Source organism: Thunnus albacares, chromosome 14, assembly GCF_914725855.1.
Source record: "Thunnus albacares chromosome 14, fThuAlb1.1, whole genome shotgun sequence".
NCBI classification, from domain to species: domain Eukaryota; kingdom Metazoa; phylum Chordata; class Actinopteri; order Scombriformes; family Scombridae; genus Thunnus; species Thunnus albacares.
Genome location: NC_058119.1, coordinates 23,471,144 through 23,498,557, shown reverse-complemented (window position 1 = coordinate 23,498,557; position 27,414 = coordinate 23,471,144). Strand labels below are relative to the sequence as shown.

Below are 27,414 nucleotides of genomic sequence, written 5' to 3'. Positions count from 1 at the left end.
AGAAAGAGCAGTTCTCCACTTTCCTTTAATCACGGCGCATCATGCATATTAAGTTGAAAATGAAAATTCAGAAACATCATTAGAGAAATTGCGGTTGAATTTCCATCGACGCCCCGCATGAAAGCTCACTTTGTTTCCACCTTCTCACCTTCCTCTCACACATCTCCGTCTAACACGGGAACATTTGAATTGGTTAAAAGCGCATACATGCCAGATTATTCTTAATGTCCCACCCATGGTCTTGCATATTCATATAAATATAATATGACTGCCGCTCACATCAGAATTTATTGGTTTTCCTCCTCCGCAAATTAGGGGGCCTCCAATTGATGAATATTTTAGCACATGTGCACTCTGTGGGACATTTATCATCGGCTTTGCTATTATAAACAGAATAAATGAGCAGTCAAAGAAGGCTGCTGCTACAGCGCGCTGTACGCAGACACACCGCCCCTCTGCGCTCTCTTGCTTTTAGCCTTCCTCCATGGCTGCTGCTGGTGTCTTAATTCTGCAAAATGGCTTCCTCTTTGGCGTCTCCTTCACATGTTACATGACGACGTATTGATGAGGGTTTACCATAAGACAGTATAGTGCCGTTTTTTCCCCCATAACTAACACTGAGATCATGGCGGAAAGGTCTTGCACCTAAACTGTAACACCTAGAGCAGAGCTGCAGTCAAGACAATCTTAGTTGAATGTATGTTAAGTGAAGCCCTAAGGGGGTCGAGACAGAGGTTAATTGGATATACTAAAATTATGTTATTTCATTACAGATATTAAGTTTTGGAGGTTAGCCTAATAAAAAGGATTAAAATTTTAAAATAAAGGTATTGCTTAACTCAGATTCTTTTCTCCCCATCCTTGTTGCTAAGCTTATCATCACCCTCTGCATTGCGCTCCCAAGAGATCAGCCATCAATCAGATATTTTGGATGGTACCGTTGATGTCTTTCTCGTTGGATTTTCTGTTGATGAAGTTCAAGTTTTCCACAGGACTTCTTTTTCCAAAACAACCTACCCAGTAAGAAGAACAGCAAATATAAAAATTTCCTGAATATCTAAAGTCAACATAATTCCAATGCAGTCTGTCATGATGACTCAAGCTGTTATTTCATAGTTTTGAAATCCGACTATCTTAAAATCCCTTCTTGTGCTCTCTGTTCCTGATTTGGCACATTCAAAACATTGGGAACTGGAAATGTGTTCAGTAAATGTTTGACTTGTTCAAAATCCTGAAATCGGCCATGTTGGCCAACAGAAAGCCAAATCAAGATGGTACCACAACTGTCCTGCTTTGATGTCCTTTCCTCTTCCTCCTCTTCATCTAAACTATCCACTGCTGGTTGAGAGCACAGTTGGATGCCCTTTAGCACTTCCATTTCACCCCATGTGACCAAAAGGGCTACTGGGATTCTTTCAGATAGACGCCAAACCACCTTAGGCTGCATATAACCACTGCTGAAGCCCATGGATCTGACACTGTAGAACCAGGCATTGTTTCAAATGCTTTCATTCACAGTCCCAGCCATTGGCAGGCACTGTGAAATGGGTGAAATCCCAGCTTGGTGAGGCTGGCACAGAAACTCAGCATCCTGGATCCCTTCCACTTCAGAGAGCTCTGCCACATGCTAACTGTCATCCATGAGGCACTGCTAGCCCAAAGGGGGGTCTGGCAGAATAGGTGGGGGTGTGAGGGAGGACGGGTTTGGCATAAACATTGGGATATACTCTTCACGTAGGAAAACATGGAAGACACAATGGACTCCTTGGAGGTACAGCACCAGAGGCCATCAGAGGTGATTATTATTTATGCAGACACTATTCTGAGTTGAGCTTCATATTCTCCTGCTTGTCTCACTCACCTGGCATCTGCCCAGTGTGAACCGTCCCTGGGATCCACAGCAATGATGAGCCCCCCCTTACCTCACACACATATACAAACACACACACACTCACAAACACCTCCTTGTACTCATTGCTGTCTACGCCTGGTAGATCCCCCGGCATCTTTGCTCCTCCTTCATAAACACTAGCAGCTGCTTGGGCAATTAGCCATTAGCTCTTTACTTTTTACTATAATACCCAGTCCTCAGAAATCTCCACAATTAGCTCCTTAATTGCTTCTAAACAACCCAAGCGTAACCAATAAATAGAAGAAGGCGGTAGGTAGTTAGGTGAAGAGACAGGCTTCTGGGAAAGAATCAAGCTAGCTTGGAGAATCCAGGCTAAACTGTTCTTCCTCTCTCCTGTGCAGCCTTTGGCATTTTTTTTTCTGCTGTGACATGGCTTGGAAAGGCTTTCAGAGGAGGAGGAAAGACAGATTGGGTAAAAACACAAGGCAGCAGAGGGCTGATGCCTTATATTCAAATTGAAACTGACACATCCATGCCCTTTATTCTGTGGTCTAACTATCACTTCTGAGTAATGCTAACATTCAGTGTGACAGAGGGTGTTACGGTGACTTTTAGATGGGCAGGAGACGGCGCCCCCCGGGCGTGGATTTGCGTGGCAGCATGATATGACACAGCTCGCTTGACAGAGCAATGGGGATACCCCCAAGATTAGCTGAATGCATTAAAGGGAGGCATGAAACGTAGCTAACTGTTGATTAAATCGCTGTTACATCCATACTGGCGGTTCCAGTTAACCTCTTTAACATTGACAACAGCTACGCCACTGAAATGACAACGGCCTACAGGCCTAAATGTGTGTATGGCATCATGGCATACATGGTTATCTGTGGAACTGAATGGATGAATGGAGTTTTTTTTTTTTTTTAGTGTTTTATATTCTTGTATGTACAATATCTCTGAAATAGAGGATGCCTGTTTGGGCTTGGGGAATATAATTATGTATATTCATGTTTGAGTATGTATATGCTCCCGAATGACATTCAGGTCAGGGGAGGTAAACTGATAGCATTTAGACTAACTTTTAAAATCGAATTTACTGTATGCTTGTTAATGGTTAGGACCATGGTGAACTTGCAACGTGTGGTTTGTTTCTTTAATAACGACACAAATTTGGGGCACCTGTATGTTTTCCCCCACTTTGAATTTCTTCCATGCAAAAACAACACCTGCTATTCACTAAATGCGAATGAGTTTGCCCCAAATATGACACGTGTTGCAGTTATCCTCAAATCCCATATATTTGTCATTAGCGGTGGCTAAATATCCGCTGATGTTTTGATGAAACAAGAATTATGCTTTAACCAGGGAAGTGGAGGCTCTGACTACAGGTCGTCTGTTCATAACAGTTTCTGGCTTTCAATCAAAGAAACACAGTTGATTGGCTTCCCCAATTCTCTATATTGATAAACCGTTTCCAAATGAAAACAATCAAAGCAGAATCAAGTGTAATCAAGAATAGTAATTCACTACAGCTTGCATGTGTATGTATGTGTGTGCATTGCCTTCAGTAAAACATTTTCTACACAAAACTCCCTGCATCCAGTCTTTACTGACTTTGCTTACCATATCTGCCTTTATCTCTCTCTCTCTCTTTCTTTCTCTCTCTCACTCACAAACACACACACACGAACACACACACACATGCCAAATACCAAGGAGGTATACAAGCACCATCTAGTGCTTTATTCTGGAAATTGCTGTGCAGTATGTCAGAAATGTGTTGAAGAATCCCAAATCTTCAGTTCTTTTCAAGTTAGATTTTTTTTTTTGTTCATAATTGATTTGACTTTATCATCCCAATGCAAAGAGATGGTTAATTAAATTTGCATCATATAATAAGAAAAAGAAAAAAAACAACAACAACAAGATTTCACTCCTCACTTTCAGCAAATCTGCATACATGCAAACAGTAAAATAAACAATAACAGGTTGATTAAAATTCACATCCTTCCCTGACCTCTGACCTCTCTTGTAAAATACATTTGTGTGTTTCATAAAGTAAGAGGAATAATCACATAGTCACTTAAAAAAAAAATCATTAAACCTCCATCAATCTCTTGTCAAAAATGTGGTTTCCTTCCAAAAATAAGAAGTAAGAAGTTACAAATCTTTGTAAACAAATAACGTTATCCTTGAATACTGTTTGAGAGAGAGAGACAGAGACAGAGAGAGAGAGAGAGAGAGAGAGAGAGAGAGAGAGAGTGTGTGTGTGTGTGTGTGTGTGTGTGTGTGTGTGTGTGTGTGTGTGTGTGTGTGTGTGAGGGTGTGTGTGTGAGTGTATGCATGACACAATTAAATAAATAACAGCAACATTTGTCATGTACCTCCTTTCCTCGGCTTTCTCAGATAAGAGGGTGATGATGGTGGAAACATGGACTAGTTTCAACAACACAAGGACTTATCTGGAATCATCAACTCACATGTCACTAACCTGTTACCGCTGAGGCCATTATTCATTTGATACACATGTGCAGAAGCCAAAGTTTTGGAAGTTCACTCAGCTGAAATGCCAAATATAGTTCTAAGGAATAATATTACCAAGGAGGTTTAGCGAGGCCCAAACTAAATCCAAGACCTGACTCATGTGATTCTAACTGAACACCAAAATAGGCAATAACACAGTTTAGATGTATTTTCCAGTGTAAAACAAGTATATTAGTGTATAAGAAGTTTCTTAAGCATGACGGAGAAAGAGGTGTGTATCTGCTCTGAATCAAACTCTTTTATAAAAAGTTCAGGAAAATATTCTGCAGACAAAAAACTGTCTTTAGACTACTCAGACCTGGATCTTACATTTGACATGTGTGTTCTAATTAAAGGTGTAAATTCATGAGAGTCTCAGATTTTGACACTGACGTTCACTCCCTTAAAAGATAAGTGGCCGACCCATCAGTTACCTTGGCAGACTTACCCTAAGCGCATTCTATTGATAGACTGTTTGACTTTTGACCTTTTGACCTTAGAGTATCACTTTAGATTGCCTATGAAAATATTTTTGCTTGAATTTTTACCTAAGCGAGCTACAGTCAAGACCCTCACCTTTAACCGTTACCGTTGAGAGCTGACATGATGACTGAGGTTTAAGTGAATATTTGGAAACTTGATCATTTTGGATTGAGGCATGCTGATAGTTGATATTTTGTGCCGGTATTCTTTATATTTGAATAACTGAGAACAAAGTCAAGTCAACGGACGATATTAACTGGTGACAAGAGTACAGAGAAGGAAGATCCTGATCACTCTGACATATGAGGAAACCAGTTGCAGACCTTAGTGACGTTTTTTTTGCCAAACACCATGTAATATGAATTGTGCCTGGAAAATTGTTTGAAGTATTTGTAAAAAGTGTGACGGATTTATTTGACAATAGGCATGCAATTCCACACAAACAACAACCTTCACAACAAGGCTTCCACAAACAAACACGCTTCGGGCCTAGTGGAGCCTGATAACAATTACGGAGCAAACATATGGGTAGACCTACTTGGTAGTACCAGGCTGTCTGCCATAATATTTACTGTACTGCTTCCAACCAGCCAAGTCATGAGTAATACAAGCGCAGATCTACTGTCTGCATTTCATGAAGTTCCCAGATGAAGGGCAGAATTTGGGAGCATAAGTGGGGTTTTGCTGCCCCCATTATGTTGAAACTTTGAAATGAAATAACAGTAATGATGTTTTTTTTTTCCCAGAGAAATGGGAATGTCGCCAGAAACTGATATGAGACACATTTTATCTTTATGTTTACCTCAAAGAGCATTTCCTGTTTACTGGTTTTCCACTCTGTAATTCTGTAACCTCCAGACTGTCGGAGTTGCCTCATAACCACGTAAGCACACACACACACAAAAAAAAATCCCAGATCAGAAATCAGAAACAGGTTTATTGCCAAGTAAGTTTTCGCATACAAGGAATTTGCTTTGGTCTGATGATGCATAACAATAAACATGGTGTGAGGACAAACACAGGCAAGTACCGCAACATACAAGAAAAATAAGTGACTAATTAACAATCGAAGATATGAAAAAGTGTTTATGAGAATAAGTATGATATGAATTATAGAGCTGTGCAGTTTTGTGCAGGAATGTGTAAAATATTGTCAGGCAACGTGCAAAAGTTCACAGTATGAAGTATAAGGATATGTACAATGCAGGATATGTGCAAGATGTGCGTTAATGTATCGCATAAGTCAGATGGAGGTCATTCCCAATACAGCATCACTGTTAATTTAACACAGTACGAGCAAACTGATTATTTCACTCTGTTTACTGTAGTTTCTACATCTGCAGACCAAAACCAGAGCAATTAACTTCTGTGGTCCCTTTTATTGAATGGGTGAGGATGACTATTTCATTGTTTTCTCACTTCATATTCTGTCTTTGAACAACTTCACCTTCTGTATAAAATATGTGGGACATTCATGAACTGACTTATAATGCATGATATTAAATGTTTGGTAAATGTTATGTTGTATTGTGGGTTTCTTCGACTAATAGTGTAGTTCAAAGACCGTGAAATTGAGTGGTGGAAGAAGTATTCAGATCATTTACTTGAGTAAAAGTAGATATACTGTAGTCTAAAAATACTCCATTACAAGTTAAAGTCCTGAATTCAAAATGTTACTTAAGTACAGAAGTATTATCAGCAAACTTAAAGCAGTGGTTCTCAAACTAGGACCCCTAAACTGACACAACGTAGACCACAGACCCCCATTTAATAAGATTTTTGCTTTTAGATGTTTAATTACAGATAGTGTATGAAACCATGACCAAAATAGTTATACATTCAGTCATTGTGTTACTTATGGATGAAATTATAGTGAAAATAAATTATTCTCTTTTTTACTGTGGACCCCCTGGAACCCCCTCAAGGACCCCTGGGGGTCCCCAGACCCCACTTTGACAACCACTGACTCAAAGTATCAAAAGTAAAAGTACTCATTATGCAGACTGGCGTCTTTTAGAGTATTATATCATTATAGTATATTATATTGTTTGTTTTTATCACTACACACTAACAAATACATGTAAGAACATTTCAATGTTGTAGTTCATCAATATGGAGCCAATTTTAGATGTTTTGGGTAGATTCATAGTAATAGTACTGCATCATATTATATAAGAGAAGCACGTGTTTTTTTTTATTAATATTAATAAGAACCATAATAGTACACTTTATTTATAGAACCTTTCATACACTAATGAAGCTTAAAGTGTATAACAAATTTAAATACGAAGAAAAGAGCAAATGTAAAATTTAAATCTGAAAAGGAACTAGGAACTATAAGTGGCAAATAAATGTAGTGGAGTAAAAACTACAATATTCCCCTCTGAAATGTAGTTGAGTAGAAGTACAAAGTAACATCGAAATGGAAATGCTCAAGTAAAGTACAAGTACCTCAAAAATGTACTTAAATACAGTATTTGAGTAAGTGTACTTAGTTACATTTAACCACTGATTAAATGTTGAAAACACACTGTGACACACTTATTTTCGTACACATCTCACAACAGTCCAGTCCAACACGTTTGCCTCTGGAAATCAGTCTGCGACAAAACCTTCCAGGCATCCGTAGTTCGCTGACGTCAGCATCAAACATGGAGGCTTTCCCCGAATGAATGAACGAAATGCAAAAACACAACAAACGTTTTTTTTTGCGAAAACACGAACAGACTGTAAATGTAAACGTGTCGGTCTCCACGTTGCGAGCCGTCGCGCATCAACGAAGCTGTTATCCGGTCGGTGAAGCATGTCGGAGAGGAGGACGCAAGCTGCCGACTTCACTGAGCACTGGAGGACTGTTTCCAAACTCTGTCGCAACAAAACACGAGACAACAAAACGGGAAAGCAGGCGTGTGACACAACAACAACATCGGTCATGTGCAAAGGTGAGGATGCAGATCAGTTAAAATAAGGAACGATCTGCTGCTGCTACTCCAGACGGTTCATTCAAAACAGGATAAACTGGTGGCTTGTAAACATTTGGGCCTTCCTGCCTGAGGAAGTGGAGGCCACCTGTGATAGTGACAACAAGTTGGCTGACCTTAATCTATCTAACTGTACAGTACACACCCCAAAGCACTGTAGGAAACCACATGGTGTTGTCAGAAAGACGTAAATAAGCTTAAATGTTGAGAAAAGGGTTAGCTTTTGAGTGAAAATGCAATTTTTTCAAGTCTCTTTTAAAGCAACAGTCAGATGCCCATATAAACACTGAAAGAGGTTTTCCTGTAATCATTCCTCCTGTTCATACTGGCTATTAAAAGTTCCCCTTAAAATATGCTTTCAATGTAAGTGATGGAGGCCAAAATCCACAACATTTCCACACAGTTATTTAGTGCAAAAATGTATTTAAAAGTTTGTCTGAAGTTTATATGAGGCTTCAGCAGTCTGAGTTAGTCATATCAAGTGGATATCTGCCACATTTACAGTCTTGTTAGCGTCAAATTCCCTCTTTGTGTTTCCTCGGATAGTATTTCTCTGTTCAGCTGCGGTGGAAGTAAAGTAAAAAGACTGTAATGTTGAGAAATATCTGCTAGATCTGACTCATTTGGACGACTGAAGCTTCATATTAACTTCAAATAAACCTTTAAATACATTTTTGCACAGAAGGAGGACTGTGGATTTTGGCCCCTATTACACTGTAATACATTATGAAGGGATTTTTTAATGGTCAGTAAGAACAAGAGGAACGATTATGGAAAGAAAAACCTATTTCAATGTTCATTTGGGCACCTGACTGTTGTTATAAGAAAGATTTTAAAAATTGTGAACCTGTCCTTTAATAATATATAATCATTTAAGTAATTTTTCAAGGAAAAATGTACTAAATTTGCTGGTTAAAAGCTCTCAATTATGAAAATTAGTTGCTTTTCTTGGTCTTATGTCACAGTAAATTTAATATTTTAGGGTACGCCGTCATGTGCATTTTTCACCATTTTCTCATGTTTTATAAACCAAACGATTGTTTGTTTAATCGTGAAAAGAATCCATTCAGATTAATTGATAATAAAAAATAATTGTTGGTTGCAGCCCTAATTTGTGATGCAGTTTGGCTTACATAACTTCAATGCTCTTTGATCTGTTCTTTGATGGCAGGATATGACTTTGCAGGACTTTTTAGCTAACTAATTAAATTTGGCCCTCATTTGTGTACTGAAGCTGCCAGAAACTGATGTCTTGTGATGATTACCAGAAGCTTTTCATTTGACCAGTGTCATGCCAAAAAATTACAGTGTTTCTCTTACATGTCAGTCAGTAGAAAAACACCAGAAACACAATTTACAGAACACTAGTATTTACACTAGTAACATCATGTATAATGTTTAGTCATATGTACTCAAACAAATGTAGCCAAAGCAAACTGACCGTGGCTGGCTCTCTTCATTTAACTGACATAATACCAATCTTCTGTTTGACTTGCACAGATTTGCAGAGCCCTCAGCGCCGAGGCTGCAGCAGATACCCTGGTTTGAATAATGGTGATTCTCCAGGTGATGTGGAGGCTTCACAAGACATTTTCTGGGATCCTACATCTCCCACTCAAGGGACCGCAGGTAAGCACTGATACTCAACACAGAGATCTCATCACCTGTTCTCTTTTTTCTCATGTTTATCATTTTCTGGTAGTAGTATAACATTGTTGTTATTTGTTTTTTAGGGCACAGGAACACCAAAGTTGTGGAAATAGCAGATATTGTCAACCGCATTGCTCCAAAGGTCAGTTGTTTCTTCAGCTTCCTCTGAAACATTAAACGTCATGTTGAATTAAAATATTTGTAAAACTGAACAAGAAGCAGTGTTGTCTCTTATGTGCTGTACATACTGTAGGTTTTAGGCTTGTACAGTACATATCTTTTAATTAAATGATTCAACGTTGTGCTTTTGTCTTACACAGGATCTGAAGCCGAAAGGGACTGAATCCCCTCTGCTGCAGTGGATCGGTGACAGCGCTGTCCCGTGCACACCAGAGATACCAAAGCCGAGAGTCAGGAAGAAGTCCTCTCGGTGCGTAATCGATATATTGACCCAGATGTGGTTTTATTCCCCACATTAACAAACAGTATATGCAAGCCTTATACCTCTGTTTTACTTATAGCATTTAATTTGTTTTAATTAGAAGTGAATTCTCCTGTTCTTTTCTCTGTTTTTGATTATTTCCTTGTTTATCTTTTCCTCTCTGCAGGCAGAGCAACGTGGAAGACCTCATGAAACTGGCCAGGCAGTTCGATGAGAACATGCAGCAAGACAAAGAGACTTCCGAACAGCTGAACACTGTTAACAATAATCTCAGTGAATACGTGACCAGTTCCAACACAAAACTGACAGAGACATCATTCCCGAGCAAGGTGAAGAACCTAACATGTCCGTCCTCCTCGGATCAGGTGGAGGCAGAGCTGCACGCTCTGTTTGACAGCTCCACTCAAAGAATCAGCGGCCGGCTAAGCCAGGGCTCCTCAACGTCAGCCTGTTCGCAGGAAATAAAAGGCCAGCCTGTGACTTTAACTGTAGCTGAACCCCGACGATTAGAGGTCAAGTCAGCTGACAAGTCTGGCTCAGCTTCACATCCTGCTGAAGGATCTTGTGGTTTTAGCGCGAGCAATTGTGATGACTTTGATGACGACTGGGAGAATGACGACCTACTTAATGACTCTTTTGTGCTGGCAATGACCCAGAATCCTGACCAGCAACAGCACACCAACACTACACAGTGCACCTCCGTTTGCAAGCCAACTGCAAGTATAAACTCTTCACATCAAGTTTCAAACCTGCACTCCAAGCCAAGCTACAGTGGCCTCCAGGAATTGTGTCCCAAACCAAAGACTACCAACCGAAGCACTTTCAAGTTAGAGCCCAACCCTCACTTCCAGCCTAAGACTGCTGCCAAAGAGGTCTCCAAGTCCAACTTCACTGTTATACAACCTAAATCACAGATGTCTGAGCAAAAATCTGCTACCACAAAAACACTGCCTACCCCTCAACCTGACAAAATGACTAATGATCAGAGGGGGGCTTGTGTTGCTGCAGACTCTGTAAAAGACATTTCAGACAGCTTATGGGATGATGGGGACGATGACGCGCTGCTCTACCAGGTATGTGACAGCATGGAGAGGATCTCCAACAGTCAGCCATTGCAAGTGAGCCCAGACACCTGCCAAGAAAAACAAGATATTGCTGTAGACAGACAGCGGAAAACCACTGTGCCTTTGCCAATTGACACGGCCTGGTCCACGAGCGCCGGTGCCAGTGCTAACAGACAGTCACCTTGCACTTTTGTTCGTTCTAACTCATTACCAGGGACTAGCTGTGAAACCGTGAACTACCAAGGATGGAACGTTCCCATGAAAGGTGCCAACAGCAAATCGCGGATGTCTCAGAGTCTCCCAGGAAGCCGCGTGAGTCTAGGCACATTTAGCATGTGTAGGGATTCCTCTGGAACTTTCCAGGCTGTGAACGCTCATGCGGATGTGAAGCCTCATACGGTGACAGCCAAGACACCACAGAACTCCAAGTCCCATCACACGGCCTTCAAGAGAACTGTATCTGACTCAGCAGTTATAAGGAGCAAAGGTAAGATGTGTGTATTAGAGCATGCAAATATATAAGAGGATAATGTAGCTTAGTTTAAATGTCAACTAATAATATAAACTGCTGGACGCTGGATTGCATTTTTGTGAAAGAAAAGGCCATAAGGGAAATTTATGAATAGGTAAAAGAAAAATAAATGGAGAAAATGCCTTTCATAGACTATATACAGTAAAACCGTGTCCTACGAGCGAGCGTCAGTGACAAAATCGGTCTGGTTGCTTTGTTTTCTATTCGAATGTCCTAACTGGCCACGAGCAACGCAGCGCTGCGTGCCGTTTTGAGCTGAGCTTTTGTCGGATGCCCTGTGTGTAAAATTCCTGTCATCCATGTTGAACTACGAGATGAGAAAGAGCTGATTCATTTAATTGATTTCACTGGTAATTTCATCACAAAAACATAAATAAGGTAGCAGCTGGCGGGAGGGAGACCTCCAGGGAGCTGGAAGTTTCTAGTGAAGTTGCTGTTGGCTATATTGTACGTCATTTCTGGTAAAGAATCTAAATTTCACAATATCAAACATGTGTCTTCTGTTTAAAAAATACAAACGTAGGATAGCAAGTATTCACCCATATTTCAATTGAGTCATTATGTCTCCAATCTGATCTTACAGCTGATTGGTTGACACAACAGAACACCATATTTAACGGATTTAATGTAGACAGGGAGTGTCTGATGTTATGCAATGCGATGTGATAGTTGGACGTTCGCTTGCTGTTAGGACACGTACTGTAATAACTAAAGGAGTTCTCATCAGGTCAAAGGTCAGTGCTTTTATTCTTTATGGTAAATGGTTATTTTGGTCAACTCAGTGCGTCTTTGTAGTTCATCTATTGCATCTACTGTCCTCAGTACCATGCTGTAAAACTGGATATTGAAGTGAAAACTCACAAGTAAAACAGATGTCACATGTTGTTCCTATAATCATTGACAGTTCAGTGCATGTGCACATGAACAATTCTCCCCCCAAAGCAAGTAAACACAGCGCCATGGCTTTAATTTGCGATGCTGTCAAGAGTCCAAACCTCAGGAAGCTTCATTTTCAATGAATTACAGACTGATTTTTTTTTTTTTTCTGGACATGGAGGGATGGGTTTCTGTACTTCCAAATGAGCTTCACCATGGGCACCCACTGTTCCTAGTTATAGAAGCAACATTTTTATGTTAACAAATTAAAACTCAGTCATTCAAGATCATAGCAACAACACACAGGTTCTGATTTAGAGCCGATTTCCTTTTTTCTCCTCAAGTCTCAGTATTTCCTAGCAAACCTTATTCAATTTTTCCATTCACTTTTCTCACTTTCCTTCTTTCCAGTTTTTGTCACAAGCCAGATGACGGGGAAATGCTCTGCAGCCGAGATTGAGAGGAAGAAACAGGAAGCCTTAGCCAGGAGGCGAATGCGAATGCAGAACACACCAAAACCATAAAGGAGCTCCACCCTCACTGAAGAAATATTATCATATCTTAATTAACCGTGACAAAACTCATTATTCCATAACAGTAGTTCAGTCACCTCTTTGTCAAGGCTGTTTGTGTTAATAGATAATAACTGTTTGTGTTACTCGCAAATCGTCCAAGTTTTGGATGATTTGTCTGACGCTCTGCACAGAAAAGATAAGTTTATTCTTATTAGAGCTGCTGAACGTTTTTGCTGCTGCTAATGTAGAAACATATTTACAAGAAGCAAGTTTTTTTTTTTTGCATTGTTTGATCCAAGTCTCAGATCGCAATGCTGGGATTAACATTAAAAAGAGATTCACCTTTCACATTTTGATTTTGATAAACAATTTACATCTGCTGAGTTTGAAGTGATTCCAAATGCTGACCGATTCTGGTAACATGTTTCTGCTGTTTTCCAGCATCGTCATTTCAGCTCTCTGCACACATTTTGGCTTTTTCTGCAACATGTTACAGGCTTTTGTTTAAATTTAAGTAACTCAATTTCAGTGTTACTTCTTAAAAAAAATGACTGACAGACAATAAATCACAGTGTATTGTTGATTTGTATGTTTTGGTCTTAATTTCATTTCATTTACTTATTTATAAGGACAACACACATTCAATCAACATTTATGTAAATGTGCCAGCTGGTTCATTTTCAACTTCAGTCCTTTGGCGACATGTTTTGAAACCTATAAAGTGATAAAATTTTACAGAATGAAGACAACAAGACACCACAAAGATAGCAACAATAACAAAACAAGAATTTTGCAGAGCAACAGGAAACAGCCAAACATCAATACAATAATACAGCAACAACAAACACCGTTTCGGCGCATATAGCCATGCATTCAAAACGAAGCAACAAAACACATGTTGATCTTGAGAAAATGTTAAAAGATGTAGTTACAGGTTAGTAAAATGGTAATGTGTAACACAGAGTTGTAAGACACAACTACAGGAGAACATACCAGATTGTTAATAAAATACTGGTCTATATTCCAGACATACCCAAGCCATGCAAAGCTGTCCACCTGGCAACGGGCAAAGGACACAAGTTAGCAGCAGGGTAGCCAGTAATAACTATGATATGAGAAAATGAGCAATCTACTATGTAGGTTAGAAATGTTCACGCCTGTCTCAGCAGAAACTGATGTCTACAGTTTGCAGTGAACGCTGGCAATAAGTGCTGTATTATATACTGTATGTGTTTGGTAAGACTGATGATGTGTCTGCAAATTCTCGTTGATATGTACTTACAATACATGGAAAGTACTGTTTTAGTAGAAGTTGATTGAGACACTATTGTAACCAACTCTAAAACTTTTGTTTGGGGCCAAACTACAAATTTAAACGAGAAAATGTCATGTGTCTGCCACCATTCAGTAGATTTTGTTGTGCAGTTTTTGTTCATATTTCTTGTTATGTTTTGTTTTCCTTCACACTTTGTTCATGTCACATTTTTTTTATCCTTTCACTTTTGCACAGGTCAGAATCAAGTGATATCAAGACAGTGTTACGGAAGAAATGTGAAACCAATAACTAAAAACACAACAACATGTTTCTTCTATTCACACAAGGTGAAACTGGAATGAGGAAGTTTCCCTCATGTGACAATCAGATAAGAGATTTTATTCCTTGGTGTTTCTACCTTGGTGCCTTACTATGTCATAATAAATCTGACTCCAGCCCTGCTACGTCAAAACAGCATGACGGACTTGTACACTTTCTCCTATTTTACCTTTCATGATGTTTGTACCTGGTATAAATAAAGAAATACCTTAATGTTTTGTAGTTTGGCTTTTTTTCTTAATTGACAGACATAAAACAAAGCAATGAACATTTGTTATACTTGGTGTGAATGCACCCTAAAGTTCATTAGACATATGTTAAAGGTATACTCCAGTAATTTAGTGTTGCACTTCCATAAAGTTGGGGTACTCACAAAAAACAGATTTTAAAAAAGAATGGTAAAAAGTGAAGCAACAGTGTCTGAAATATCCTGCTTTTCAGTCCCAGTATGGGTCAAACTCCATCAACACTGGATCCTACATTTCCCATAATGCAGCTAGATAGTCTTCCAATAGACTCCTGCTTTCTGAAGTCTCTGTCTCTCTGTTTCTGAACTGTTTCCATGGGCTGGCTAGTCTTCCTAGTGACCAAATGGCAACTACCACGGCTTGAGACTGAAGCGTCAACTTCTCTCTAGAATTACCAGGTCAATATTTTTAAAATTTTTTTTTATTATAATCTCAATCGCTAAATTCGGGCCCTCTAATAGGTGTGCTGGTGGTCATTTCGGAAATTATTGCTCCATTAGTGAGGTTTGAAGACTATCGTAGACTATAGAACACTATAATAGCTTTAATGTCTGCCATGATGGCCTTGATTGACATCTGTGATCGACACTTCGCTCACCTGCTGCTCTCCCGGCTCCAGGACTCGCGCTGAGTCAGGCTTTCGTCGTAATATGAATATGTGACCAGTAAACTGAACTTCACGTGTAAAACAGTGCAGTGCCCCTTTAAAAGCCACTGTGTAGGTATCTTTTTGCTGCATCATCGAGTCTACTTTTGTATCAAGCAGCTGGTCAGGATTTTGAGTGTACACAGACTGCTTCCTTAATGCAGTTATTGACATCCATTACTCTAATCTCTGTGTATTTCAAGACTGTTGACAGGTCGAGCAGATATGATGAGCCAATTTCACAAACACTCAAATCTGTTTTCAACAAGCTGCTGCCTGAAGAGGAAGACCTTTGTGAATGTGCAATAGCTTCAGTGTTGAGCATATTATTGTTATTAGACATGAGGGATTATTTTAATATGAGGGCTAATTTGTCCTCTGGCCCCTTATCACTCTACTCACCTGCTGTACTGTGTGTGTGAGGGTAGTACAATGTTCGTCTTTGTAATCCCAAGAGAATTCCTCAGTGTGCCTCCTTTAAGCCCATCCCCAGCTATTACATGCCTGTGAGAGTTCCCAGGTGTGTGTGTGTGTGTGTGTATGTGTGGGTGGGTGTGTGGTCTGCAGGTGTGTATATTTGAGTATTTATCCCATTCTGAGCACGTAATAGGCCCCATCCTCCTCCATGCCCTGTCTGTTCCCCCTCCCCACCTCGTCCGACTGTAAATCAGATGGCAGGGCAATTTGGCAACAGCATAAAGGCCCCTGGTTTTTATGACTATGATTATGGTTATGATGATGACTAGTATTTATTTCAACTATCTGATGAAACCCTTGGCTAAAGCTAACAGGTGTAGAGCAGGTACAATATCGTGCTCGCTGAAGGATCCCTGTAATGTCGCCATAGAGAGCAAAATATCGTCCGCCAAACAGAAGAATGGGCTGTTTCAGCGCCCACTCGTCACGCCGTACACGGAGCAATTTCTGATTATTGGATGGGAGTGGAGCGCCACAACGTCCTCTTTGTGGAGAGAGAATGATTTATGGCTGTTAGTCAGGCATAAGGCAGTAATTGCCGCAGTGACGATTATGTTACCATGGCACCTGTTTAAACTGTCTATTCTTATGTGAATGTTTTCATTTTTGGAAGAGGAAAATTTGCAGCTTGAAACTGATGTGTGGAGACATTAATTGAAGTTGGGAAAGGGTTTGGGATGGTGTGGTAACAATTTAGGGGAAAAGGAGAGTATATGATGGACACATTTGTGTTGTGTCATCTGATATATTAGGGAAAGTTTGGGCAGAAGAAGACAGAAGGACTTAATTCAACAAATGCAGTAAATACACAGAATTACGTGCTGATAATATTGTTGGAAAGGGTTACGTTTTGGACATTTCCTGATGAAAATCATACTGATACACGAGCTACAAGGTCGATGTAACCTCACATACTTTATGTTACACTGCAGGCAATACATGATACTCACGTTATACATTTTCAGTACTCAGTATGTTGATTGGGGAGGGTCTACTCATGGCGTGACGGCGTAGGGGCTGTTGTTCTGTTCCGAGTCTGACCTTTGATCTCCCCGTGTTGGTGTTTAAGTAAAAAGAGGATTTCTTCTTCATGGATCAAAACAGTGTGTCTTTGTTGAAACCCTGTTCCGTCACAGGTTCAGGTCTCAGACTCTCTGCACTGATATATGAAAAAAAAAAAACACCTTGGGATGAATCCACATTTCCTGTGGGTGGGTAAATTGAATGAGTTACGGTCTCCTCCCCTTCAAAAACTGCTATAAAGGTGCCTTCTAGTAAGACAATTACCCAGAGAGATGTGTTGGCAGATACACTTACCTGAAGCCTATTTCTGCCTTTTGATCTGTTGAATAGAGATGACCTACAGATATACAGGTACTTTACAGGTATAATCTACTGCATATAGGGTCAAGTCAAAGTTTAAATCACACTAAGTATTAATATCATACTAATTGTTATTTTAACAAGAAGATGGCCGTTCAAAGATTTACAGGAATTAATGAATATTTTGTAAAATGTGTGATTTTGATCGTCACTGACTAGAAATCATAATTCTTCCAACCATTTTCACTTATTATTACTGTAGATCTCTGCTCATGAGAATGCATACACAAAATACTTATAAACTAAATAAAGCTTGAAAAAATGTAACTCAAGCTGCACACAGGCATTGGAATAATTAGAATTAGTAAATTTCAGCCTTTATCAATATGTTTTACTTTTACAAAAATTATAATGTGACAGTTAATTTATTACCAATGTAAAATTATTTGTCGGGAGTTAAGAGGTCAATGTCAGCAAAAGAACAGCCGAACTGGAATCAGAAACTTAATCCCATTTACTGCCACCATAACCTCACCCCATTCACTCTGCTTCTGTCTGGTGATTTGCATGGATGGCTTCCATATTAATGAGTATCCCAAAACAAATGAGCTCAAAGGAAAAGATGATTCACCGCCAATAAATGCAAGAGAAAAAAAAAGGCAAAATGATACTTTTTTAAGTTCAGTTTGCTTTGCCAAGTGGCATTCGGTTGAATCACTACAATGATCCAAGCGGGTTACGTTTCATTTCAGAGTTAATATGGAGTCGTCCCGCCTTGGAAGCCAATGTACCTCTCTTAAGGCTGTTCCAGAAAAAAAGCCCTATATTAATCTGGTATAACTGTGGCTGGGCGTTGTAAAAACACTGCTGTTCAAGCATCCAGTTGTATCCCACTCCTTAAAATATTGTTAATTTGTCAATCTAGAAATCTATGGTATGATACAGTACTAGGAAACCAGAGCTGGAAGACTAGCATTTATTCCCCTGTTTTTACTTCTTTCTGCCCCGGTATGGGGTTGAAGTGGCGGAAGTGAGGAGTAATGAGACCTGAAGGCATACTAGTGTGCTGGATGACCGATGCATTTGCAGTAGATTAATATGAGCCAAAATTTTCCAAGGGCATCTACTGTTCCACAAAACACACTCCAAGAACAGCGGACATAAATTAAACATCTATAGAAATACGACCTGAGGTAGCTGTTGCCTCTTTAACCCAAGTGCAGCGCTGCCATTGGAGATAGCATCTCTAATCGCTTTCCCATGCTGTGAGGCCATGCTGCAGAAAGGCTAAACATCGTTTCCACAGCTTACAGATAACCTCCCAGTGTATGACTAATACATATCACACATACATCAGCTTTTTTTTTCCAGTCTTTCTTACTCTCTAAATCTCACTATCTCGCTCCCCCCCCCACTGTTTGTATATCTATGTCCCTCTCATGTCTGTCTCACACACACACACACACACACACACCCGCACACAAACACATGGAGAGGAGGTGTGCAGCTCTGTGGCAGCAGCCTGTCAGCAGCGTAAATGACCTGTGAAGAGTTTCACGGTGCGTGTCATTAGGCAGCTTTAGATTTGTTTCAACAGCGCTTTACCTGAGGGCTCCATTCATGGGCCCCCAGGTATGACTGCCCTCCCCACTGTGGGGGAGTTGCCAAATTCCCCTACTCCCTCCACGGAGGACAGTGATGGAAAGCCCATGAGCATGATGGGGCAAAGTAAAGAGTTCACAGTGTTACTGCAAAAAAAAAAAAAAAAAAAAAAAAAAAAAATCTTTTACTTCTGTTGTTTAGACATATCCTTGCACATTTTTGCTAATGTTGTTTCTCTGAAACCGCGTCTTAATCACTGCCTGTTATTGACTTTTAATGGTTAAACATGTTCTGCTTTACAAACAGAATTTCTTCCTCTGAACTTCACAGAAAAAGAAGGAAGGGTGAATCATGGGACTGTGAGTCATTACAGCTGGATTCAGATTCTGGTGAAAGCCTCAGATTTTTAAGGTTTTAACAGTTCCTCAGAAAACTTTGCTCTGTTCTGAAGCATTTTGGAGATGTATGTGTAGTAACACTGGATTCTTATATTGCTTTTAGTATGAAAACAACAATCCTCCAAATTTGGTGAAATCCATGCTCCTAAAGCCTGCTGGAGGGGCTGAAAATGATTTTTTTCAGCCACCTGAGGCAAACCTTACATTTATAGTTGACACTCTTATCCGAGTAATTTACAAGTAGTTAATCAGTAGAATGTCGGAAAATAAGTCATGTGAAGGTCAAAGTCGCCCAGATGTAATGGTGAGTAAGGATAATGAGTAAGGAGGTGTGTACCAAAGTTTTGTTATTATAACCTAAATCATTGCTTTGGAATGGAGGGAGTAACAGAAAAAAACACCTCTTGTGAAGGATTTATTAGTCCACTGAAAGCTCTGCAATCAACTCAACTTTCTAAAATTCCATGTCTTGTACACCGTTCAAACCCTTGATTATCACTATGTTTTTTTTAAAATCTTCTCCGTCCAAACTGATCCCGTATTGATATCCTGGCATCATCACGCTTTATTAAGCATGCTGATAAGGGTCTGCAGATTTAGCCGTGTTTTGAGAAGCGAGAGTCTCTTGCACACAGCCAACAAATATCCCTGTTGCCACATTCCTCCGGCACATATCTGCCAACACCTTTGCGCTACAATGGCTTTGGCCCTTTTTTCCCCAGCCCGTAATAGTCAGCGTGGGCTGTAATGGTCTGTTGACAGGTTTAGGCTGAGGTAATTTTGTTGCTGGGCTTTACAGTGAGGTGCCAAATCTTCCCCTGAGGAAAAAAGGAGCAGCAGATGCAGGGAAGCTAGCTATTAGCTTTCTAATACGCACTTTGTTATTGGCGGATTGTTATAAAAGTTTGAGGAGAAAGGGGCTGTAAATCAGGCTTTCATATAACATCGGCTCATCTTCAAGGACTTGGAGTTAATTGCAGGGTTAGTTGCAGCTTTGTTGTACAGAAAAAGACTCGATATGTTAGCCGGGCGCTAAAATGTTAAGTGGTGCTAGCTTCTGTAAGTTGTGTGCTCTTGACTTAAAATGGCTCCCGCTGTGCAGAGACACAGTTCATTATTTTCAGCAGGACTGCATAAAGAGAGGCCAGCTGAGTGGAACTCCAGCTGCTGGTCACACACACACACACGCACACATACACACACACACACACACAGAGTCAATGTAGAAACACACCATGGAAAATGCACGGGAAAGCAAGACTGTTGAGGCCAAGGGGTTCCCTTAGCAATGTGCAAAGCAGATCAACCGTACACACAGAAGACACAAGCACCTGCCAGCTGACCATCTCCTGTGGAGAGGTCCCAGGGCTCCCAAGTGCTCCAAAGCTACATACACACACACACACATTGGTTATTGTGACCTTTTTAGGGTCATGTTGGGTCCTGCCTGTGCCTGCACGCTGAGGGTAAGTAGCTAATGATGGTCGGTCTTTGTACTGTTCGATCATCTGGCTCTCATTTAAGCTTGGTGGCAAAAGGAAAGAGGCCACAGTATACAGAGCCTGGATGTGTTTCTTGTGTTTGTAAAGAAAAGTTTCTTTTAACCAGAACAATTTGGAATGCTACATTGCCTGCATTGGATATAACAATATTTGCTGCTGTGAAATGACAATCTGCAAACTGTTATTATTTCAGTCTCTCTGGATTTTCTATTTATGGAGTTTCTGTCTTTTCTCTTTTTTTTTCCTGTCTACTGCTCATGCTAGCTGCACAATCTTTCTGCTATTGTTCAAAACAAAATTCTGCTGTTGCTGCACGCACACCTTCTTCTATGCTGGGAGATTTTTTTTTTTTTGACCAGCAAAAAGTGCTTCAAACTGCAAGTGTAAGAGCTTTCATGACCTGGATTTACTGCATGTTGAAGCACAGTTATATGTGAGTATTACAAGGGTGTTAACCGACTGATTTGGACCGATGTTGTCCATTAGAGCGCACTCACAAAACACATACAAATGCTAAATTCCCAACCTTAACCTTTACCCTAGTCCAATCCTTACTCCTAAACCCAATCTTGACCCTAAAGATGACATCTAACCTTCGCATAGTCTCTTAAAGACGTGACAACTGGCAGAATTCTTAACTTTAAGGTATTTTCTTTGTCTTTCTATCCTTGAGAGGTCATTTGCTCTTTGTAAGTATAGAAATACAAGAACAAACACAAATCCCTGTTTAGAGCCAAGAGTTTGGTCCAGGTCCAGAGTTCAGTCTTATCTTCTCATTGTCAGTAATTCCATATTCTGGCTCTGACAAAGTATGACGGATAGAAGAGGTGTTAAGAGGCTTACATGTACAGAAGATCAACAACTTTCTCACAGTTATAAGATGATAATTCTTTGTTATGTTCGCTAATATACACCCTTTCTCTATTTCACACTCACAAACACACTGTATGCCAAGAAGGAGTCAAAAGAATAGGAATGCCAGCACTCAGCAAAGCAATGTTTGCAACACAGTCCTCCTCAAAGGCAAATTGGGAGTCCCCAGTCAAATTACACGAGCTGTTTCCAAATGCAAATATGTGTTATCAGATCAACAAAGCAACTAAAGATGCAAATCGAGAGATCCGTGCTGCTCGTTTAGCATCTGTTGGGAGGAAAAGAAATGAAACATTTCCATCAAGACTTTGCCCCCATGTTTTCTTTGCTGAGAGCGAGATGCAGATTTGTATGTTTTTGTTTGAAGATTTGGTGTTGGAAGTCTTCACAAGGAACTGGGGCCCTTCTGGCAGCGTGGGAATTCACCACACGTTTAGTTTCTCAAACAGACACATTTTTGTTGGTTTTGCTAGTCGGCGAGGCTGTAGTACGAAGAGAGGGGCTGGAAACAGGGGAGACATCTGAGCCAAAATGGAGGCCTCATCCCTGCAGATAATATACAATCTGTCTCAGAAAAGAGGTTGGTATTAAATGTCCAGGGTGACATTAGCCGTTAGCCTCAGACTTTGCATTAAAGGAATTTATCGTTCCCTTGTAAACACACTTCCTCTGCATTTGTGAATTGTTTCCTTTTATGTATAAAGAGTGACGTTTGATTTATTAACCGTTTGACCTAACTAGTAGTGACGGTACGATACAAATATGGTAAAACACTGTGTGCGCTGTATGGGTTGTTACCTTATCACTTGAAAATAAAAATTGTCAAAAGTGAGTTAGGATTCTGGAGTTCTTTAATGATAAACTAAGGGAGGTTTCACTGGTGTCAGTGGGTTATTTTTTAAAATGCGGGTGATATGTGCATCAAATCCAACAGGAGTCATGAATCAGATGTGGCCCTACAGAATTACAGACCCATGAGGAGAGCTTCATGCAAGTCAAAATTATTTATCGAGTGCTTTCAAGTAATAATCCATGAGATTTGTGTTCACTTTTATTTTATTCTTGGCCTAATTTTTGCCGCTAATCATTGCGGCTGTGGTGTTTCTGCACCCTTGGAAGACGTGTTGAAATGGTGCTTTTTCCTTTGTCTGTTGAAGACAACTGCTGACAATAATAACAACCCAGTTCTTCTGTTTATTCCGAACAAACCTGCTGTTGCTGCTGCCGGCAAAATCATAATCATCACTTCATGTGCACCAGAGGAGTTTTCCCAGGAAAAGACCACAGACTGAATGTTTAGTGCATTGAATGTAAAGTAAGGTTTTATTAAGGTAGATTATCTGCATATAGCACAATTATGTATTGATGAGAAAAAGAGAGGAGCACTTTAAAAGATAAGATTGAAATCCTCTGCAGAAAACAAGATACAAAAGCAGATCAAAACAAGGACGATGGCAACAACAAACAGAACATTACAATCCATGAAAAACTGGAGCTTGTGCATATTAAACTGTGCATTTGTGCGTGAGAGTTAGTGAAAGACGTGAAAGAGTGTTTTTGATTCTTGCAAATGGCCTCTGGGTTTATTTTAGGTTTTTTAAGATATTTTTCAGGAATCAATCAAATATACAGACGTCTACTTCTTACTCACCTGATTACATCGCCCTTCAACATGTGACCAACTCCCCCTGAAGGTGTTTTTCTCTATCAATAGCATTGAAACATGCCTGTCCCATGTCACACATGCCACCTTGACATAAGGTATGTTTACATGTCGCTAACCCTCTACACACACACACACGCACACACACACCGCCGCCCAACCGCCCACACACAACCCACGCTAAAGGTTACCATGGCGGGATTTTAATCTACATGTGAAATGTGCTCTCCTACGCCTCTTCTTCTGTCAAGTCAGCAATCTGGCTATTGCCCCGTGATTCAGAGAGCCTCACTTTATTGATTGAATGGGTTTTAGTCTGGAACACACACACTGGAAAACATACATCCATACACGTACACACACACACACACACACACACTGGTGACTTTGTTGCAAATGGAGGGAGGGAGAGGGATGAGTGTCAGGCCTAGCGTGATGGGCGAACATCAATCATTGCTTGTCAGCCTTGCCTTTTTTTTTTTTTTTCCTCCACCCCGACCCCCCCCCCCCCCCACCCCCCCCACCCCTCCCCACCACCACCTCCTCTCACTTTTCTTCTGCTTCACTGATCAGCCTTTGTTTTGAATGGCGGTGTGTGTGTGTGTGTGAAGAATGCAGCCCAACCACATGGACAAGACATGGGCTGTTCGCAGGTGTTATCGTTCTCAGCTGCCAATTAAGTCTCCTGTCGTTTACTCTCGTACCTCCAGGTCATGACAAACATGATGCATTTTAATAAGTTTTACATGTGATAAGCATTAGGGACCTGTTGTCTTCTGTATGCGTGCCTGCATGAGTGAGTGCATTAATGTTTGTGTGCACGTGTAGAAGCGATGCATGCATGCATGTCTGCTCACTCTGATCATTTACAGTACGTTTGTGAGTATTTCAAGCAACGGCAAAGGTTATTAAAGGTTTTTATGAAGACAGCTCAGCTTTCAGAAGCTGTTTTTCCTTTTCATCTTTGATTGAACGGTGACGGTGTGCTCTACACTTATTTTTTTACAATAAGTGAAATATTATCTGCCCGTGCAGTATCATTACTTCAACCTCTTTCCAGTACAAATCAACTTGTTTAAATTTCTTCTTGATTCTAGCGCAGAATTCTGCTTTATTCTGTCTTCCCAGGAGACGCTAATTCCTAGAAAATTCTTGAAAGTTGATTCATGGTGGAAACAAGTTGAAATAATGTTACTACACAGGCAGATTACTTCACTTGTTTTCAGCAAACAAGACTTTTTGAGCACAATAATCAACATAGATAACATATTAAGGCAGAGTTTTGTGTATCTGTGTGAAACTGCATATTAAAATGTTGTATATAATATGTTTATGTGTGTTTCTTTCTATTTCTCTCTCGTTTCTGTGTCCATATGACTTTCTCTGTGCTTCATGTTTAAAATTTCAGAGAAACCGGAGGATAAGAAGACATCCGGAACTAATAGACTTTTCAAAGACTTGAGCTCAGAATATGACGATTTATGAATCGGCCCGGGACAAGTGCTGTGTCTGTTTGTCAGGGAAACATATATTTCTTTTCCCTTTTTGGAAAAATGGATTTGGCCCTCCACCAATCACTGGGAGCGTGTTCTCTTCATGTTGTGCCAAAAACTACAGCATGCTTCTCTTTCTCTGTTGGTCGATCTGACTCTATTTGTTATTATGCTTTGTGTTGTGTGGAGAAAGCCCCAGTGTGTCTTATTTGTAATGGGTGCCAGGGGCTGAGGGAGATGTGTTTTCAATTACCACTTGGTAGAATGACTGATGGTAAGACAATCAAGCACAGAACTGCAGCTCAGTGCATGTTTGTGTGTGTGTGTGTGTGTGTGTGAGTGTGTGTGTGTGTGTGTGTGTTCATCCATGTGAGTTTATATGTGTGCAAGCTTGCATGTGCAAAGTGCTCTGCACATGTTTGTGTGTGCATGCCTGCATCTGTGTTTTTATGTGATCTCTGCTCTGATTTTTTCCCATATTCCGTTTTCATTCAGCATTGTCGGGTCAGCAAGGAAACTGCCACCACTGCAACAGAAATAATGGAATATAAAAAACAAACTCAGTGACTTTTCCTGACGAAACACGAAGAAAGAAGAAAGACAAATGCTTAGAATTATCACTTTTATCTATTAAATTCTCAAATGATCCTCAGGGATTACCCCAAATCATTTGTAGGTCTTCGGTTTTGAGCCAAAATCTCCTCTAAAACCAAACTATGACCAAAACCTGATGAAGGATATGGAACCAAAACAACCTCTGACCACTGGTGTCATGAAAATTGACTGCACAGGAAACTCTGGTGGTCTAATACTGAGAGATTGTCCTCACAAAACCTCGACTGGCATTTCCACAGCTTGCCTTGATAATCTGACCTGCACTGAACAGAATAAAATAGCAACTATTGTGGGACGTTGACTTAATTCTCAACCACTATATCCAGACATATTCAAAGACTTTCAGATTCCTTATAGAAATTTTGTTGCCTGTATCCACAATGAGGTTCTCACACAATATATGAAGCATGTTTTTTCTCGTCCTTCCATTGTGTTCCTCATTTATGGATATAAAGAGTGTGTCTCCCAGTCCCTGTTTCACCCTGTATTATAGAGCCCTGCAGTCTGCCGCTGACTGAAACGTCCAGGACACAGATGGAGCCTATGAATGATTAATCACAGGTGATGTAGTTCACAGCCAACCAGCCACAACTCCAAGGTGTAAAATATCTGAATAATGAATAATCTTTACGTCCATTATTTTTTAAGAACTTTGGTTTAAAGGTGTAAGAATTATATGTACGTCATCTGAAGGAGAATTATTCACAGTTCATCAGTATTTTTTTTTGTGTGAGAATGAACCTAATATGTTTAAAATCAGTATGAAACATATTCTAATAAACAAAGAAAGTGTTTTGATTTTGCCTACTTTTTGGATACAAAACACAATGCCTGTAGTACACACACATACACACACACACAGACTGTGATAACACATATTAGAGCAGTGTATTGTATATTTATGAGCGCCACGTAATGCATCACATTTACTCCATATTCATTTAAAATATTAAAGACCCTCCTCTCCCCTCGCTGCCGGGAAACGACACAAGAGCAGAAGAGAAGTTTTTTTTTTTTTTTTGGAGTGAAAATAGAAAAAATAAGAATGTAATGAATGTCGTAGAAGCATTACAGAAGAATAAGTCATTTATTAGACAAAGTTCAGGAAGAATTAAGACATTAAAGGTAAAGCCAACAGTAGTAGCTTTATTTAGCAGTGTGTGTCCTGGTTAAAAGTAGGAATGGACAGTCACATCACGTGCATGCAGTGTATTTTACATATATATATGTGACATGCAGACAAATATTATGTGGCATCAACAATTTATAAAATAAAACAATTTAGAGTGAAGAAGTTGATTTATGATTCACATCCTCCATTTACTGCTCGCTGTTTTTTCCTCTGGAACTACAACAGTGACCTCTAGTGTGGTTGTTTCCCTAAAGACCGGAAAAAAGCGAGACCTGTTCAGCAGCAACTCGAGCCCATAGCCCAGTAAAGATTATAGCCGAGCGAGTCACGTGCACGGCAGTAGCAAAAAAAAATATTTCACTTATGTCTCTTTACTCCATTCTGCTTCGTTTAATGAACGCATTGCACGGTGTGAGTGATGGCAGAGCAACATGTTTAAACCCGCTGCCTTCCTAAGTAGCTGCAGGTGATTCTGTTACAGCACCACATGAGTCAGAAAAGGACTTCCAAATAATTTCCCTGTGTTTGTTTTACTCGACTCGCAAAACCAGATGGGCGGAGTGCAACAACAGGCAACGAATAACAAAAAAGTGTAGAAAAATCTTTGGAAGGTATTTAAAAAACAATACAGAGCACTTTTCAGTGATTGAAAACTTACCAGATGTCATATGATCTGCCTATGAGGAGGAAATGTTATCTGGTACATCTGGAAGGTTATTACTCGCAGATACTACAACATCAAATTACAGTATATATTAAAATACTTAGATAGTGAATACATAGAATACAATTTAGTGTTTTTTTGGGGATGAGATGGAGGTTTGCATCTCTGGTAACGCTAACAGAATTTGGAGAGTTGAATGAAATCTCATCTCTTCAAAAGAAATATCTCAACCTGGCATTGCACACGTACAAACACACCTAACCCTG

At 40.0% G+C, this 27,414-nt stretch overlaps 1 protein-coding gene across 1 annotated transcript; it reads left to right on the top strand.

Moving 5' to 3' along the window:
* Positions 1 to 7,468: 7,468 nt before the first annotated feature.
* Positions 7,469 to 14,734, top strand: etaa1b (ETAA1 activator of ATR kinase b). The gene is made up of 6 exons (XM_044373639.1): positions 7,469 to 7,800; positions 9,340 to 9,468; positions 9,573 to 9,631; positions 9,810 to 9,919; positions 10,098 to 11,482; positions 12,815 to 14,734. The coding sequence occupies exons 1-6, from the start codon at positions 7,662 to 7,664 to the stop codon at positions 12,925 to 12,927; spliced, it is 1,935 nt and encodes a 644-aa protein (XP_044229574.1). The 5' UTR covers positions 7,469 to 7,661; the 3' UTR covers positions 12,928 to 14,734.
* The last annotated feature ends 12,680 nt before the right edge of the window (positions 14,735 to 27,414 follow it).